Source organism: Ictidomys tridecemlineatus, chromosome 8 (assembly GCF_052094955.1).
Source record: "Ictidomys tridecemlineatus isolate mIctTri1 chromosome 8, mIctTri1.hap1, whole genome shotgun sequence".
NCBI lineage: Eukaryota > Metazoa > Chordata > Mammalia > Rodentia > Sciuridae > Ictidomys > Ictidomys tridecemlineatus.
In genome coordinates this window covers 9,071,475-9,088,971 of record NC_135484.1, presented here as the reverse complement: position 1 = coordinate 9,088,971, position 17,497 = coordinate 9,071,475, and the positions used below count along the sequence as shown (strand labels likewise).

At 55.6% G+C, this 17,497-nt stretch overlaps 1 protein-coding gene across 7 annotated transcripts in view; it reads left to right on the top strand.

Annotated features, from left to right (window-relative positions):
• Positions 1 to 17,497, top strand: part of Synj2 (synaptojanin 2) — an 89,589-nt gene that overhangs the window by 30,266 nt on the left and 41,826 nt on the right. For 6 of the 7 annotated variants that reach the window (XM_078018827.1, XM_078018825.1, XM_078018826.1 and 3 more), the window contains exons 3-5: positions 4,418 to 4,688; positions 7,670 to 7,895; positions 14,654 to 14,737. In XM_078018827.1, coding sequence (XP_077874953.1) covers positions 4,418 to 4,688; positions 7,670 to 7,895; positions 14,654 to 14,737 — 581 coding nt within the window. The remainder of the gene's footprint in view (positions 1 to 4,417; positions 4,689 to 7,669; positions 7,896 to 14,653; positions 14,738 to 17,497) is intronic. The other variant, XM_078018824.1, reaches the window with a different exon arrangement.

Genomic DNA, 17,497 nt, shown 5'->3' with positions numbered 1-17,497 from the left:
GATGTCCCCGTCCTCCTGGCCCGTCGCCCACTCTCATCTTTCCCTCGCCTCACGCTGGCTCTTTCTTTGGCCTGAGCCCAGGGACCGGAGTGTTCAGCCTGGAAGGGACACGGAGGCCACATGATGCACCCTTCCTGAGGCCCAGACAGGGCAGGAGACTGGCCCCACAGGGCCCTGGAGGGGCAGAGCCGGAGCCTGGTCTCCTGAGTTTGAGTCTTCCCTTGCTACAAGATCCTTGCTGCTGTGAGCCACTGTCCCAGCCTCCGCTGGCACTTCCGCGACCTCCTCAGGCCTGGTGTGCTTCTGGGTTGTCAGAAAACTGACCCTGTCTCACAGAAGCACAGCCCAGATCCTGGGCCAGGTCACCCTGAGGAGGGGCCTCACACCAGAGGCGGGTCAGTCCCCAGGGACACCCGTGGGGGTCGCTGGCCAACGCTGCACTGACAGGTGGGAGGGGCAGTGCCTCCCATCTGTGCTGGGCTTGAACCCAGACATTTCCTTAAAATCTGTGATACATGGAGCACAGACAAGGGCTGTCAAACGAGATTGGGAAGGACAGCTGGGCGCATGGCACACGCCTGTCATCCCAGTGGCTTGGGAGTCGGAGGCAGGAAGATGGTGAGTTCACTGCCAGCCTCAGCAACTTAGCAAGGCCCTAAGCAACTCAGCAAGACCCTGTCTTCCAATAAGAAATAAAAAGGGCTGGGGATGTGGCTCAGGGGTTAAGCGGCCCTGGGTTCAAAATACAATATATATATATATATATATATATATATATATATATATATATATATATATATAGGGAAGGACAGAGTGGAAGACAGAGGAAGTCATGTGTGCCGGTGGAGCCTCCTGGAAGGGAGGGAGCCTTCTGGAGGGGCCCAGAGGCCCAGGTCCGGGTCCCTGCGCAGCCACACACACCGTTCAAGGTGCGCAGACGCAGGGGCTCTGAGCAAGACAATTCCCTTGACTCTTCCCTGTAACTGCTTTGTGTAAGAATGTGCCCACGCGGAGGGCAGGTCTCGTGTCCTCACTGCCCGCACCCCCCCACAGTCATCTTTCCTTCATGGTAGGGGGAAAGGCACCTTCCTGGGTGTGGCCCAGAGGGACGAGCCCTGGGATGCCACCCAGAAGTGGAGAACTTCACTGTCAACAGTGTTGAGGAACAGCTTGGCTTGCAAGTCGGGGGATGGCCACGGGACGGCTCCCCACAACGGTGAAGGAGGACTTGGGGGCTGTGGCGGACAGCAGTGTCGGTCATTTTGTCGATAGGACCCTGTCGTGTTGTTTTTTTTAGTCCTGACTTAGGAGGACTCTGAATTGAGTGGCACTTCTATAATGAGGTTCTTTCTGTTCCCATCTATGAACACAAACAAATGTGCGTCATGTTTACAGCTACAAAGAGAAAAGCAGAATTAGAAGTGGTGCAGAATCTGCTTTCATTGCCTTAAGAAATAATGTGTGCCCGTTGCATTGAGATGCCTTCCTAACCCGGTTTTACTTTTTTGTTACATAATTATTTGACCAAATGTTTTATTGACGCTGTACTGTTTACGTTGTTGAACCAGTTGGGCACTAAACGTAACCCCAATGATGAGCCAGAAAACGCTCTTCTAAGCATTGAGTGTAGGAACAGAATCCTGCATGGCGCGATGATGTGACCCACGGAAACACAGAAGCACAAAAAAGAAATAAAACAGAGAAGCGCAGCTGTGCTGTGGTGGGCTGAAACTCCACGGGGCGGGATGGAAATGTGGCTAGACATTCCACCTGTTCGGGAAGAGCTTGTCCGCGTGTTCCTTAAATAATAGATGGCGACAGGTATCCAGTCTCTGGATTCCCCGGACACTGCTCAAGAGGGCCGTGGGGCTTTGGTCATTGTCCCTGTCAATATGCAGACTACGCTGGGAATCTTCATGCTAAACAGAAGGTGACTTGTGCTGTCAGCTGGTTCACTGGTCAGGCCTCCATGGCCAAGGTCCCTAGAGGGAGTCGAGCTGTGGAGGCGCAAGCCCAGGGTCAAGGTGTGGAGTCTGTGGTGAGGAGCTGGTTCAAGATGGCGCCATTTCTGTGTCATCAGGTGGGTGGGGCCAGGGAGCTCCTTGGAGCTCCTTAATGAGGGCACTGACCCTTGTAGAGGGCTCTGCTGCTGTGACGTCTCCCAGAGGTGTCACAGCCTCATCCCACCACCTTGTATTTCAGTATGGGGACATCAGGGTGACACAGGCAGTTTACAGGGGGCCCGCTGGTGGCCACATTTCTCCAAGAGTACAGCCACAGATACCACTGGACTCCAGGGCCAGACAGCACCTGGGCCTAAGCTGACCATACCTTTGCATCGAGGTTCCTATGTAGACCAGTGTATTTGGGCTGCATTCCAGTAGCTCTGGGGACAGTCACTCGTATGTGAAATGGTGATGGTGGCCCTGAAAGAGCATTGGGAGGAAGATTGGTGCTGATACCTGCAGAGAGGGAAGGGACTCTGCTCTGGAGCCAGGCTGGGCTGGAGCAACTGGCCCCGGAGGTGCAGCCAGAAAGTGGGTTTGGAACCCTGGCACGTGGATAGGTCACTTAACTTCCCGGTGTCTCCATTTCCCTCTCTGTGATGATGTACCCCTGCTGGGTTGTCGGGAGATCGAGTCAATGTGCAGGAAGAACTAGTGCTTGGTGCTTGTTGGTGCTGTCCTGTTCGCCAGCGGTGGCTCTCACCCACTGTTCCCCTCGAGCCCCTCACCCAGGACTCAGGAGCCGAATTCTCTGGTGGCATTCTTCCTAAGAGCCCTCCCGAGCCTCCCCCAGGCCACCGGCCTGCCAGGAGCTGCTGGCTGCCTCCGCAGCAGCCTGGGACTCGTGCCAGGGACTCAGCCCCCACGCAGAGGCTGCCGCGGGCGTGGGCTGGAAATCCACTTCCTGTCTCGGAGGGTGGGATGGAAGGCAGAATTTTCCATGCCTCTTCCTGAGCCCCTCCTCAGCTAGACCACAGAGGCTTCCTTGGCCAGATCAGGAGACTCTGCAGCCGAGCTGTGGGACTGCTCGGGTCCTTAGGGCCGAGACCTGAGGATGTCAGTCCCACCTAAAGGCCCCCTGTCCTGTTGAGACACACAGACACTCACAGCACCCCACACCCCGCCCGTCACTGTCCACAGGATAACGTCCCTGGTGCTCCGGATGTTCCCCAGTGGATGGCTGGTGGTGGGAGCGGGAGTGGTCAGAGGGGCCGGTGACCTGCCTGTGGGTGCCCCTACCCCTGTGGTGCACCGGGACCTGCTCACCAGTGAACACTGTTGGGGCCACATGGTTCCCACGCCATGAGCTGCAACATCAGGGTCCATCTTCTAGATAGTGGCCACTGGCCACGGGGAAGAGGTCTTGCTGGTAGGGATTCCTGAGAGCTCAGGGGGGTGGGAAGGGTCCTCTGGGTCAAAGGTTTTCTCCTGGGCTCTGTCCTTTGATGGGGGCAGTGTTCCACTGTCCCTGGGGCACAGCATTGCCACCCGTCCCCGATTTGCACAGGATGTAGGGAAGCAGCTGAGGGGTCGGGGCATGGGACAGTGGCCGGCCCCGAGAGGGCGCGTGGTGTGGGAGGCAGGGCAGGAATCTCTCAGGAGTGTTCGCTTGGCACCTGTGTGTGGGAGTCACCAGTGCCACAGAGCCCTGCCCAGAGGAACCCCTCGGCTGAGAGCCTCAGGCGGGACCAGGCCATCAGCTCTGGGTGCCTAGTGCTGACGGGGAGCTGCTGGCCCATGGAGGGACCCTACCCTGTCTTGGGGGGCCCAGTAGACTTCCGGAGACGGAGGAGGAGTCGGCCTGGTGAGGGCAGAGGGCAGAAGCACGTGGGAGGCCTGTGCTGAGATTGAGCCCTGCTGGGGGGCAGAGGGGCTGGGAGGTGAGCGGGAGGGTGGTCTTGCTGGGTGGGCGGCCGTGGGGCATCTGGGCAAAGCACAGGGTGGATCAAGTGTGCACGTTTGAGAGCAGCAGGCCTGGGTGTGTCCACCCACCCGTGGGGCAGGACAGGAGGGGGCAGGGGCAGAACAAGGGCACCTCAGGAAGGGCTTCCGTGTCAGTCCTGGCTGAGAGTGGGAGCCAGGGGGGGCTTGTGTCTGCCATCGGACAGGGTTGAGACAGCTGCGAGGGACTGACGGGCTGGGTCCAAGTCGAGGCAGTGGCCAGGGGTGTGGGGAGGGGCTTGGAGGGCTGCAGGTCAGACATGGCAGAGGACTGGGGTCTGGAAGGCTCTAGGAGCAGAACCACCCGGAGGGTCTGTTCAAGCAGGGCCTCCACGTCTCCAAGGCGCTCACTGCCAGGTTCACTGTGCTGCCGGGCGGGGATGCGCAGGCTTGGCGACAGCTGTAGGAGCACCCTGGGACGGTGAGTGCTCGATGGGCCCTTCAGCTCTCCTGCCTGACTTCCCTTCCAGGTGGCGCTTCCCTGAGCTTCCTGGTGCTGGTGACAGGCTGCACGTCGGTGGGCAGAATTCCAGATGCAGAAATCTTCAAAATCACCGCCACGGATTTTTACCCTCTCCAGGAGGAGGCCAAGGAGGAGGAGCGGCTGCTGGCCTTGAGGAAGATCCTCAGCTCCGGGGTGTTCTACTTCGCCTGGCCCAACGAGGGCTCCCTCTTTGACCTGACTGTGCGGGCGCAGAAGCAGGGTGACGACAGTTCTGAGTGGGGGAGCTCCTTCTTCTGGTGAGGGGACTCTGCCTGGCACCTGAGTCCTGGAGCCCACCTTGCACCAGCCCCTTCTGGAGGCTGAGGGTTGAGATCCATGCCCACTCTGCCCAGTGAGGAGCAAAGTAAACTGAATCCCGCCTGCCCGGCCCGCTTGGGGAATGGGTTCGGGTGGCCCTGTGTAGATACTAACTCGGAATCCTCATGCCCTCTGAAGTAGGTCTGTGACCCCATTTACAGAGAGGGAGACTGAGGTGTGAACCAGCGGGCAGGGGGATTTGCTAAACTTCCCACACCTGCTGAGTGGCAGAGCCAGGATTGGAACCCAGGCATTCTGGCTCTAACCCCAAACTGGTCATCACAAAGCCAAACCAGCTCTGACCAACGGGGAAACCGAGCATCTTGCCCAAGGAGCCTTGCAGGGATGTAACCAAGCAGGGTGGGCTGGGTTTCTGTCGGGGGGGGGGGAACCATTTGGCATCTACTCTGTGCACAGTTAAGCCTCCTGACCCCAGGGTCACAACCCTGCCACGTCCTGCAGAGAAGCCAAGGGGCAGTGATTGCGTAGGACTGCGTAGGGCTTGGGCCCTTGCTGATGTGCTTCCCTGAGCTTCCCTGAGATGGGCGAGAGGCAGGGCAGAGCACAGGTGGGGGGGGGGGTTGTGCTGCAGCGTCTGTTCCCAGGCAGCTGGTCTGTGTGAAGTGTGGGGATCCCAGCACCCCCCATGGGGCTTTTCCCAGCCCTGGGACAGGGCTGATGAGGCCGTTCCCTCTCCATGGGCCTCCCCCCTTGGCCCACACGGGGCCATCAGCCTCGGCTCCCCACTCAGGAATTCTTGCCTTCTGCTGAGAAAAGGGCCTTCGCTGTGTCCCTGTGTCCTCCCACTGCGCCTGCCCCCCATGCTGCTTGGTTCTCTGCTAGAGTGGAGTTTTACTTCTCTGCTGTGGGGCTCACACTTCAAGCACTTGTGAATCTCCTGCCGGTCTTGTTAAGGAGCAGATTCTGGTGCACAGGTCTGCACTGGGTCCGAGATTCCTCCCACATCTCCAGCCAGCAGCCCACCGTGGTCTGCAGACCACAGGCCCAGCAGCAGGCTCAGGGATCAGCGTTGCTGTGAGTGGTTGGCTCCATTTTGCGGGGACAGCATGTTTCCCTTAGGCAGCCGAGCTGCAGGCTGTGCATGATGAGGCTTTGAAGACTGTCGGGAGCAGAGCAGGACTCCTTGGAGCCCGTAGGAGAACTCTGGGTTGTCTTGCCCTAGCACTTATTTAAATGCCAGCTCTGGGGCTGGAGATATGAGGGACACAACACCATTCAGATAAAGAGGAGACAGGTAAAGTTGCGCAGAGAGAGCTCTTGGGGAGGGAAGGTTCCCAGGGTGCCCTTTTTTGACGTGGACTCATACTAGATCTGCAGTTGGTGAGGAGGAGGCCACTGTGCAGGGCGCCTGGTGCCGCTGGTGCCCACTCTGGGACCTGGTATGGGAGCTTAGGGAGGGGCCCACAAACTGCTCGTACTGAGTCACTGGCAGAGTGACCACAGGCCTGTCACCTCTCCTTGCCTTGCTATGGTGCAGCCTCTGAAGCTTTGCTTCCCCACAGTTACGTCCTGGCAGGAGGCACAGAGCTGTTTCCCTTACGGAGGTGGCCCTCCTCCTCCTGGATTTGAGCCCCCCCCCCCATCCCCCCAGAGGGCCAGGCAGCATCTCTAGAAACAGATTATTCCAAGTCGTGCATTTGCCAAGAGCCTCCTCCCCTGCCCCCGTGCCTGGCCGACTCTGAAATCCAGAGCCTGCTTCTGCCGCCACGGTGGTCTATCATCTGAAATTTAGCAAGTGACTCAGAAGAGGGAGTCCCACTCTGTGGTCACTGGTTTTCATGCAGAGGAGCTCAGTGGGGGCAGAAGCAGGCCAGGCTCCCTCCAGGGCGAAAGTGACCGTGGTCACAGTTGAGGAAGTGGGCCCTTCGAGGAGGGCCTTCCAGAAGCCTCCCGAGATCCGCCCCAGCCCACAGCGCGGATTCCCAACCGTGAGAGCGCTGAGCCGTTTTGAGGAAGGCTCCAGGGCAGGAATCAGGTTGCCTTTTTTAAACAAGTAGGGCATTGTGACCTCGATTTACTCCAGACCCGTCAGAGGGAGTCCCCTGGGGACAGGCCTCCCAGCGGCACTGCCAGGTCTCCTGGGTGTAGGGGAGCCAGGTGGCCAGGGGAGGGGAGGGCGTGTGTCCCTATGTAGGTGCGGGGCCTTCCCCAAGAGGGGCTGTAGGAACCCCCGGCCACCCACTGCTCCATGACCACGGGCAGGTGCTTCACTTCTCGTGCCTCAGTTTCTTTACCTGTAAAAGGGGTTTCCGACAACACCTCTCACGTGGGGTCATTTCAAGGCTGTGGTGCCTTAGCCCATCCCAGAGCACGCGCCTGGCTTCATCACCCGGACTCCAGAGCCCAGAAGAATCCTCCCAGTGTGGGGAGAACCCTGTGAAGTTTATTTTCACCATTTTTCACTTCGTAGGCCCACGGTAGTTCCTGTGCCTGTGTGTATAACATCTAGCTCAGTGTGCATGAATTCATGACTATTTTTATCATTTGCCATTACCATAATTATGATTTAATCCAAACGTATGATTAAATTCTTTGCTGATGGGCTTCTATTCACAACATGTGGTGGCCGCGATTGACACGGAGGCCCCTGTGAAGTCCCTGCATGGTGCCCGACTGGCTCACACCCAGCTCCGCTGCCCTTTGCTGACACTGTCCTTTGGGAGAGGGCTTCTTGCTTCTTTCTCCTGTGGGTGACACAGTGGGCCTCCGTCTGGGGTCAGTCTGAGGCACATGAGCTCCCTGGGTCTGTACACCCCCAGTTCACACGGGCACAGAGCACACCCGCCTCCTCCTGAGCCGGAAGCCAGGCCCCAGGGGTGTGTCACCACACCTGCTTTGGGTGCCATGCTTGCTGGAAGCTGCCGGGTGACCAGAATTGGTGTGGGGCTGTGTTTTGCAGGAACCAGCTATTGCACGTGCCCCTGAGGCAGCACCAGGTGAGCTGCTGTGACTGGCTCCTGAAGGTCATCTGTGGGGTGGTGGCCATCCGCACAGTGTACGCGTCACACAAGCAGGCCAAGGCCTGCCTCATCTCCCGCATCAGCTGCGAGCGTGCTGGCGCTCGCTTCCACACTCGAGGCGTGAACGACGATGGCCACGTGTCCAACTTCGTGGAGACAGAGCAGGTCAGTGCCAGGGGCCCGCCTGTGACACCAGGTGGTTCAGAGTCACACAGCTCATGCAAACATGTTTCTACTGGGGACAGAAGCAGCCCTGATGCAGTTGAGCTGGTTCTGATCATGGCTTCTTTCTGCATCTGTGACACTGGAACTCTGCATGGAAATGTAGCCTCTGGTTTGCATGGTCTGTCTCTTCCTTTTGGTTCACATTTCCTGCTGGGGAAATGTTGCTTACCTCAGGTGTTTTTAACTAAAAGCAATTGGGAATGTTTGCTATGGCCAGGAGAGGTGGGGTTTATTCAGGGAGCAGCTGACAGATGTGCCAATAGGGGTTGAAAAAAGTTTGTAGGGAAAAAAGTAGATCAGTACAAGAGGCGGAAGAGAAGCAACTGATGGTTATTCTTCTTTTATTAGTTTTTATTCTAATTTGTTATATATGACAGCAGAATGCATTACAATTTATATTACACATATAGAGCACAATTTCTCATATCTCTGGTTGTATACAAAGTATATTCACACCAATTGTGTCTTCATACAGTACTCAGGGTAATGGTGTCCATCTCAAAAAGATGGTAGACTGATTGTTTTTCTAGCTTTTTTTTTTTTTTTGTGGTGCTGAGGATTGAACCCAGGACTTTGTGCATGTGAGGCAAGCACTCTACCAACTGAGCTATATCCCCAGCCCTCTGATTGTTATTCTAAATGAGCTGACTCCATCTAGAAGCCCGTGCACTGGCACCTGGCAGTTGGGGAGTCTGCGTGCTGAGTGACGGCTTTCAGCTCCTGCGAACAGAACCATCTGTGAAATTCCTCGTTGATTTCTTCCCTAACTTCTGTTCTCATTCTCAGAGATGCTGTCTTACAACTTGTTTTTGCTCTAGCTTTCTCCCTGTAGGACAGTGCCACCTTATAGGATAACGGGGATCAACTCTCAGAAAGGAGGCCCCAGGAGGGCACTGTTTTGACACTGGGGGGGGGGTGGCGCACTGCACACCTGCGGGAGGAGCACAGGTGTAGCTTTGTGTCCTCCTTCTCTGCTGCTGGGGGAGGCTTCTTGGGAGGACTTGAGTCAATTTATTCAGCACAGATTTGCACACCTGTCTCCACTACGTGTGAGCTTATGCATGATCCGGGGTTCAGAGATGACGCAAATTGGTGTGGGTCACCATTTGCGGGAGCCAGCTGTTGCACATCAAAGGTGCAGCAATGAGAGGCTCCTCCTGAAGTCCGGTGTCCACAGGAGGGACCGTGGCACAGGAGCAGGTGCGCTGTCTTGCCTGTGGCTGTCCACGGAGCTTGCTCCTCTGAGTGTTGACCAGGCTGCTCCATAATTATCTGCTAAAAAATGAGTCAGAGAGGGTATATGCCCCCACCGCTGGAGGCCATTTTCCTTGCTCCTGTCTGCTTGATGCCAATGACTTCAGCTCTCACTCCACCTTCACTAGCACCTTGTCCTCGTTTGGGTCCATGTTGTCACCCTTGAGGCCCCTGAGTTCCCTCAGCGGATCTTTCGTATGTATCATCTGCTGGGTGCTGTGCTGGGAAGAGGGAACCAAAGCTGTGCAGCACGTTTGTACAAGATCAGCAAGACAGAGACCTTGAACTTGGTGACACACCAGATTCCAGAGATCACTGTGGGGTCCCCGAGGGAGTTCCTGAGCCCCATCTCCACCACATTCTCTGTCACGCCCTGGGGCACCCAAGCCCTTATCTGGTCCAGGTGTTGGTGTTCCCAAGGTTTTTGGATTTAAACCAGTTTAAAAAATAAAATAAAACAAACTGGTCTCATCTGCTGCATCTGACCCAGCGCTTCATTAGGGAGACAGCTGCCCTCCACGCCTCTACCCTTTCCTAGAAGACGGGACATTTTTTTTTAAAAATATTTTTAGTTGTAGATGGACACAATACATTTATTTATTTATCTTTCTGTGGTGCTGAGGATCGAACCCAGGGCCTCACACATGCTAGGTGATTGCTCTACCACGGAGCCACAACCCCAGCCCCAGACAGGACATTTTCACACTGGACACCATGAGTTTCCTGGGGATGCTGCAATGAACCCCCACCCCACCCCCACCCCCACCCCCACGGGATGGCTTGAAACAATGGGCATTTGTTGTCTCACAGTTCTGGAGGCTGGAGTGTGACATCAAGGTGTCAGGAAAGGCCATGTTCTTAGCAAAGCCACTAGGGGAGGATTCTTTCTCACCTCTTCTCCCTTCTGGTCACCCCAGGTGTAACCAGGCTTGTGGCCACATCACCCCTTTCAACCCCTTCTCCTTGTTTTCCTCTCTTTATAAGGAGGACAGTCATATTGGATCCAGGGCTCGCCCTCCTCCAGGATGGCCTCAGTTAACTAATGGCACCTGCAAAGGCCCTGTTTGCAACGAGGTCACGATTTGAAGTGTTGTGGGCTAGAAGTCGAACTCATCTGACCCACCTCTGATCCGTGAGAGGGCTGTGCTTTGGACATGATGCATTTAGCCTTAGGAAAACCTCCTGTGATCTCCCCTTTCTCCTTCTGCAGACTAGCAGACTTGGCCCAGACTCAGTTGGGGGCTTTGCTCTGGTTATTTCCTGCAGTGTTTCCAGTGACTTAGATGTGGCTCTTGCTGTCCCAGTTACCTGCCCCATGTCTCCTGAGTCTTGCACGCAGGGCCTTAGAGATAGGACCAGCAGGCTCCTCCAGCCCCCTGCTGTGTGTTGTTATTAACGCAGCACCGCAGCCTGGGTTAAATTATGAAGGGGCTTATTTTGGCTCACAGTCCAAGGTCGAGGGGCCACATCTGACGATGGCCTTGCTGGCAGTCTCAGGGTGTGGGGTGTCACACGGGAGCGCTAGCCAAGCTGGCTATGAGCAAACCACTCTCAGACACCCCCCCTCCTTGCCAAGGGCAGAGCCCAATCACCCCTTCAAGATCCCAGTGGTCCCACCCCTAATGTTTCATAATGGCCATCAGTTTCACCTGCGTTTCAGAGGGGACGCACCCTAGCAAGCCCATTGCTGTTTAAATTGCCTTCCTGCTTGGGGCTGGGGGAGGGCTTCCCTGGCTCCCATAAGCCCTGGTGGTCTTCCCAGTTTCTGCTTTTCATCCCTTGACTCCTTTGGGTCAGGCAGGGCTGGTGCCTCCATGAAGTCCCCACCAGACCTTGCTCCCAGGGGCAGCTGTCATGGGGGGCAGCCGGGCTCCACCATCTGCTGTCCACCCAGAGATGCGGGCAGCTGCAGGCGCCAGCCCTCACCCACCGAGAGGGTGTAACTTCACCCCAGGTGACTTCATTTTACCAGACTTGGAACCAGACATGAGGGCTGTGCCTTGTTTGGTTTTTTGTGGTGTGTGTGCATTTCTTCCCAGATGGACCCTCTGGGAAGGAGGAGCCCAGGCTGGCTCAGGCCTTCAGAGACCCCATGCATTCTGGCCTCTATGATGCTGGGGAAGAAGGTGACCCTCTAGGGAGGGCCATGTCACTCAGAGCTGTGTCCAGGTTGTCCTCAAAGCAACGTGGAAACAAACCCTGGGCCCTTGGGCAGAGTCTGGGAGTGAGCCACCTGGGCTCAGAGCTCCCCTCCTAGGCATGTGGGGTCATGGGATGCATCAGGAACAAGACCAAGGTGCTGCCACCTCCCAGGGTGCTTCCCAGCCTCGGCTCAGCTGCTTTCCTCCTGCCTGGCTCTCTGGCCACCTGCTGCTGAAGGTACTTCTAATGCATCAGGAGATGGGAGCTGGGTGGGAGGGGGTGCAGCCCGGCCTGCTGTCTTTGCTGAGCTCAAGGAGCTGTCGGCCCTGCGAAGGGTGGGCTGCATGTAAGCACAGAGGAACTGCCTTGTGGCCTGGTAGCGGTTTGCCCATTCAGGACCGAGGAGATGGTCTGATGGGAGCCAGATGGGTCTACTCCCTCGAGTCTGTGGAGCAGGACCCTGGGCCCCCAGGTGGGTGGTGTTAAGGGCAGTGTCCTCAAGTAGGTGTCCCAGGGCCTTGCTCATGGTGAAAGAGCAGCTTGCAGGGCTCTGAGGCATTTTCCACAGTGTTTGGGTTCGATTCAGCAGGTGGCTGGCTTCTTCCTCTCTTCCTGAGTAAGTGGCAGACTTTGCATCTGGTCACCTTGCCCCAGGGGGAAGGAGGCCGTTGGGGGGCAGTATAGCCCTGGGGGTGTTGCCACAGACCTCTGCTGGCCAGGGATCCTGCTGGGGTCTGGAGTCTTCAGGCCTGAGCCATCCCCTAGTGAAGTGGAGGCGCTGCAGTGGGCCCTGGAGGCCTCACTGGTGAACAATCAGGGGACCACATGGTGGAGACTCTGGGAGGCCAATTGGCTTTCGTGAATTCATGCTCTGGAGGCCCAAGCCGGCCGCTCTACTTTTACTTTAGCAGTCTTCCTCCTCCTGGGCTGGCTGGGTGTGCACAGGTTCCGTGTGTGTCGTGTGTATATTTGTGTGGTGTGCACACATGTTCCGTGTGTGTTGTGTGTGTATATGTGTGGTATGCACACATGTTCCGTGTGTGTTGTGTGTATTTGTGTGGTGTGCACACATGTTCCGTGTGTGTTGTGTGTGTGTTTGTGTGGTGTGCACACATGTTCCGTGTGTGTTGTGTGTGTATTTGTGTGGTGTGCACACATGTTCTGTGTGTGTTGTGTGTATATTTGTGTGGTATGCACACATGTTCCGTGTGTGTTGTGTGTATTTGTGTGGTGTGCACACATGTTCCATGTGTGTTGTGTGTATATATGTGTGGTGTGCACACATGTTCTGTGTGTTATGTGGGTATTGTGTGGTGTGCACACATGCTGTGTGCTCGTGTGAGTGGCATCTCGGGCTCCTTGGGCGGAAGTCCTGAGCCTTTCAGCTCTGCCATGAGTCATGCGGTGGACGCTTCACCCGTGACTCACTGTGCAGAAAAACAACCCCAAAAGTCCTCCATTCTGTCCAAAAAAAAAGACATTTGACTATGGAAGATAAGTGCAGCGCGTGGCGTGGGGGTGGTACCACTGGGTGTGCTCCCAGAGGGCAGGGGCGGGCGGAGGATCTGGTTTGGAAACTCCGATTGGAGTCTAGCAGGAGCCTTCCAGATGAAACTGGTTACAGAGCTGCCTACTCTCCTATTTTACACCCCTTTAAATAGCCCTTTGGTTTCTGCTCCCACCACCTCTGACACTGGCAGCTCAGGGTGCCCTCTGGACTCCCCAGTCCAGGAGTCACACTCCTGCTGGCCTCCCACGGCCCTGGGGTTCCCGTGTCCTGGAAGGGCTTCTGCTTGCCTTCAGGGGCCTGGGGCTCCTCCTGGTCTCCCCCCAGCCTTGTCTGTCCTCCTCCCTCTTCTCCACTGAATGCAAGTGCCTTGGGGCATCACTGGTGCTGGGGGCCAGGTGTGGACAGTGCGGGGACAGACATGGACGGTTCTCCCAGGGAGGAAGGAGCAGACAACACGACCTTCCTGCCGGTGTTCAGAAGCTGGTTCTGGGCAAGTGCAGCTCAGGAGGACCCAGCACTCCTGGCACGTGGTCGTCAGAGTGAAGGAGGAGAGTCCCTTAACTCGGTCAGATTCTGGGCTTGTTAACGGTCCATTTTAGAAAGTGGCCCAGCTGGTTTCTCTCTGAGGAATCTGAACCTGTGTGGCTCCCGGTGCTGGTCAGTTGATGTCCTTAATCTCAAGGTAGCTTTCAGGGCTGCGGTCATTTGAACAGCCTGCTGTTCTGTCCTGTTTTTCTTAGAATACAGGAGGGTCACAACAGACAGCACATTCTGAACCCAGTGCTTCGCTTCTTCTGAGACGAAGACTAGAATTACAGTTCGCAGCCTAGATACCCGGCTCGTGTCATTCCTGTGGTCCAGGGGACTGCGGGTCTCATGTCACGCTCTCCCCTGCGGAATTACTAATGCATGTGTGATCTGAGCGAGCTCTGACCTGCGTGGAAAACTACCCTATAAGGGAGCAGGCTGGTTAGCAATGGAAAGGACTCTCAGCGGCGCCCAGGCTGGCCTCACCAGGCCAGGGTAGGGTTGCACAGATAAAGGCCAGGCATCTGATAACCACGGCAGCCTTCCCCTGGGTGCTCAGGACTGTACCTTTTGTCCTTCAGACTCCTTGTGCTCCAGTAACTCTGGAGCCCACAGGCACATGCTGAATAACAGGGCCGGGGGTGATGTTTTTTAAAGCCTGAGTGTCATTTGCTTCTATGCAGGGAGGGGCTATACCCTGGAAGCTCCTGGACACCGTGTTGCTTTTGCTGATTGAGTAGTGTAGTGGCACAGGGCCAGGTGCAAGTTCAAGTCCAGTCTTGCCTTACATTGTGAAGCACTAGACTGACAGGTGCAGTCAGTTAGGTCCTTTGACTGTATTGCTTGTTCATTTTATTTCATTTAATCCTTTCCCAGTAGCTCTCTGCTCTTTAGCTATTGGACAGGTAAAAATAGAGGCTCTGAGGAAGGTCTTAGTTAAACCCCAGGCACATCTGCTTCTATTCCTAAATAGAGGTGGGTAGGTGCTGGGCTTTTTAGGGATGTGGGTAAGTTTGCATCCTAGGAGGGTGAATTCCCACCAGGTCTGGGGGATCTCCAGCCCTCTCCAGACCCCTCCCCTGATGCTGGCCAGCAACTGGTGTGCCCTGTGGATCTCCATGCTGGGTGAGAGAGCAGAGGGCGCCGCAGTCCACTGTCTGCCCTTCACGGCTGGTGTCGGGTCGCAGGCACCAGATCCTGTTACTGGCCCAGGACATTTGGTTTCATTGAAGAATACCTTTCCCTCTGTTTCCTTCTGCTGCAGACAATTTACATGGATGATGGAGTGTCGTCCTTTGTCCAGATCAGAGGCTCGGTTCCACTGTTTTGGGAGCAGCCAGGGCTCCAGGTAGGTAATATAAACAAAAACATGTCCACTTCTGTTACAGTTCCTCAGCCCTTCCCTTTGATAACTGTGGTGTGTTTCTTTAAATGTTTCTCTCTTGTGCTGTAGTTTCTGGTCTTTCCTCAGCCCACCTGTTCTGAGCTGAGTTTTGTGTGTGTGTGTGTGTATGTGTGTGTGTGGTGTGTGTATGCGCGCTGTTTTGCAATTTCTGGATCTACAAACACACATGGCGTTTGCTGTTGACCCGGGTGCAGAGCACAGACCCTGCTGGGGTGCCACGGAGCGTGCCTGGGAGGGTGGCCTTAGAGGGGACCCTAAGTTTGGTGTGCTGAGAATGACTTTGAGAGCAGCAGCTCTACAGAGGCCTTAGAGGGTCAGGGGGCCCTTTGTGGTGGTGTCGTGTGTCTGGCACTCACGGTGCCTGCGTGCCACGTGCAGATTGCACAGAGCTTTCTTGTGGTTGCTAAAAATACCCTGGAGCATCCAAAGCAGGGTGTTGGTCGGTGCCAGAAGGATTTGGCCTCTGTGTCCTGGGAAGAGTTCAAGGGCTGCGGACTCCGTCCAAGAGCACACTTGTCAATGGACGCTGGGCTGCTCCCTCAGCAGACAGGTCAGGGCAGAGCCGGCTGGAGATTCCTCACGCTGACCCCATCTTCTCCCCTGCCCTGAAGGAACATGGGAGCCTTCGGAAAGCCCGTCTCCTGGGGCCTTTGTCGTCTCCCGCTCTTCTTACCGAGGGCTCTCGTGTGACTGCGTTTGGGTCTGCAACCAGCAGCGGCTGAAGAGGCCCCAGGTGCTGTGTGCCAGGTCGTTAGGGGTGTTTGACACAGTGGGGCTCAGACTCCCTGGTCTTGAGTCCAGCTTTTTAGCCCAGCCTGGATGTGGCCCAGTGCTGCTGGTAGGTGAGCCTCTTGTCCCCAAGTTGCTGCCTTGATGGTGCTGGCATGTCAGCTCACTGCCATGTCGACATGCCATGTCGACTGCCATGTGAGGCCGATAGTTGAGCATCCCATTTGGTCTCTGGGTTCTGTGGGGGGAAGGTTTTATGGACAACGTCTTTAGCTAGACGACCCAGGTGCAGGGGTACGGCTGGTGGCCTTGAGAGGTAACTTAGGCAAGTGCACCGGAGCTGGATTGTGACAAGGACAGTTCCCCCAGAGCACCTCCAGAGCAGTCTGTTTTTTGGAAACGGCTTTAGTGAGATACAACTTCCTCACTGTCAACTCCTCCCGTTTAAAACACACGACTTGGCAGTGTATTTACAGGGTTGTGTAACGAGTGCCACAATCTAATTTTAGAACGTTCCCATCGCTGCTAGAAAACCTCGTGTCTGTCTTCCCAGCTCTGCCTCAGGCCTGGGCCGCTCCTGTTCTCCTTTCTGTCTCTACAGAGTTCTCAGGCTGTTGAAGGGGAACGCAGGCCGTTCCTATCACAGCTGATTGAGGCTGGATTGTCTTTCAATTTGGAGTTTTCCTTTGGAAACATCTTGTTCTGTTTTTAAGAGGATGACCATCATAGATCACATGAGTGTAGCACAGAAAGGAATCGGGAGACCATGTTATATTTCATGGGCAGTTTGTAAGAAATCCCCAAATTGGGGGGACTGTCGTGACAGTCTTAGAGTTTTGGAAGGAGCTTTTGGAATTATCCGTCTTGCCCTCACACCAAACTCGAGGGTCCTTCTCCAGTTGGCTGTGCTCTGGGCTACCCCTGGGGATGGCTCTGATTGACTGTGACTTCCTCCTTGGACTGTGCCTCTGTCTGTCTCCCCAGGGTGTTCAGGACAGGAGTAGGCCTGACTCTTCCTCCCATGGCTCACCTGCATTCTGGAGGGGCAGCCTCGTGGTTGTCCCTCTGCTATTTTGTCTCCTCCAAGGCCTTCCAACTCCTTGGCCATCTTTGGTTCCATTTCTAGGACTCTTGGAGTTTTCTGGTTTCCCTCGTCTGAAAAACAAAACCAGGCCTGTCGGTCCCTTCTTTGGTTTTGGTCTCCAGCTTGGCCACGGTGGTGATGCTGCAGGTGCCGCCTGACCCCGTCGTGGACCGAGTGCCTCAGTCTGATGTGAGCCGGGCCGAGGGACTTGGGCGCTTTCTGGCGGCTCTGTCCAACTTGAGCTTCCCTGACGCCTCCGTGGTGTCTTCAAACGCAGTTCTCAAGTCTTTAGTGCTCATTAATCTTATTAGGGATTTGTTGACCTTTGGGCCCCAGGCCTGTGCTTATCCTCTGAAGTATCATCCGCCATTGAAGAGAGATGCAGCCATCTTCAGAGGGCACCACGGGGGCAGCCTTCCATGGTGGACTGTGGTCGCCCAGGCTGGACATCAAAGCAGGCTTCCAGGTCCCTTCTGGCTATTTTTCTCCATTTTGAGCTTTTCCCCTTCTTTCATTACTTAGGATGAAACATTCAAGGACTTGGGGGTAGAGGACTCTCCATTCCAAGTTGCAAACCAGTACCTTCCTGAGGGCCACTCTGGGAACGCCATCCCTGCCAGGGTGGGGAGGACAGAGGGGCCTCTGGGTGATGATTTGTGCGTCTATTCACAGGCGTTAGGCCTTTAGAACACACTCTGGCTCTCGAGTCTCTCTCGGTACCTTTAACAGTTTTGTCTTTATAACGTAAACAGGTTGTACAGTTTATAAGTGAAATTTTACCTTAAAAATTCATTGCCCCCCCCCACTTTGATGTTATATAGAGTTGGGTTCTGGTTCAAATTCTGCCACCCCACTTAGTACCATGTACTTTTGAGAAGTTCTTATGTTTA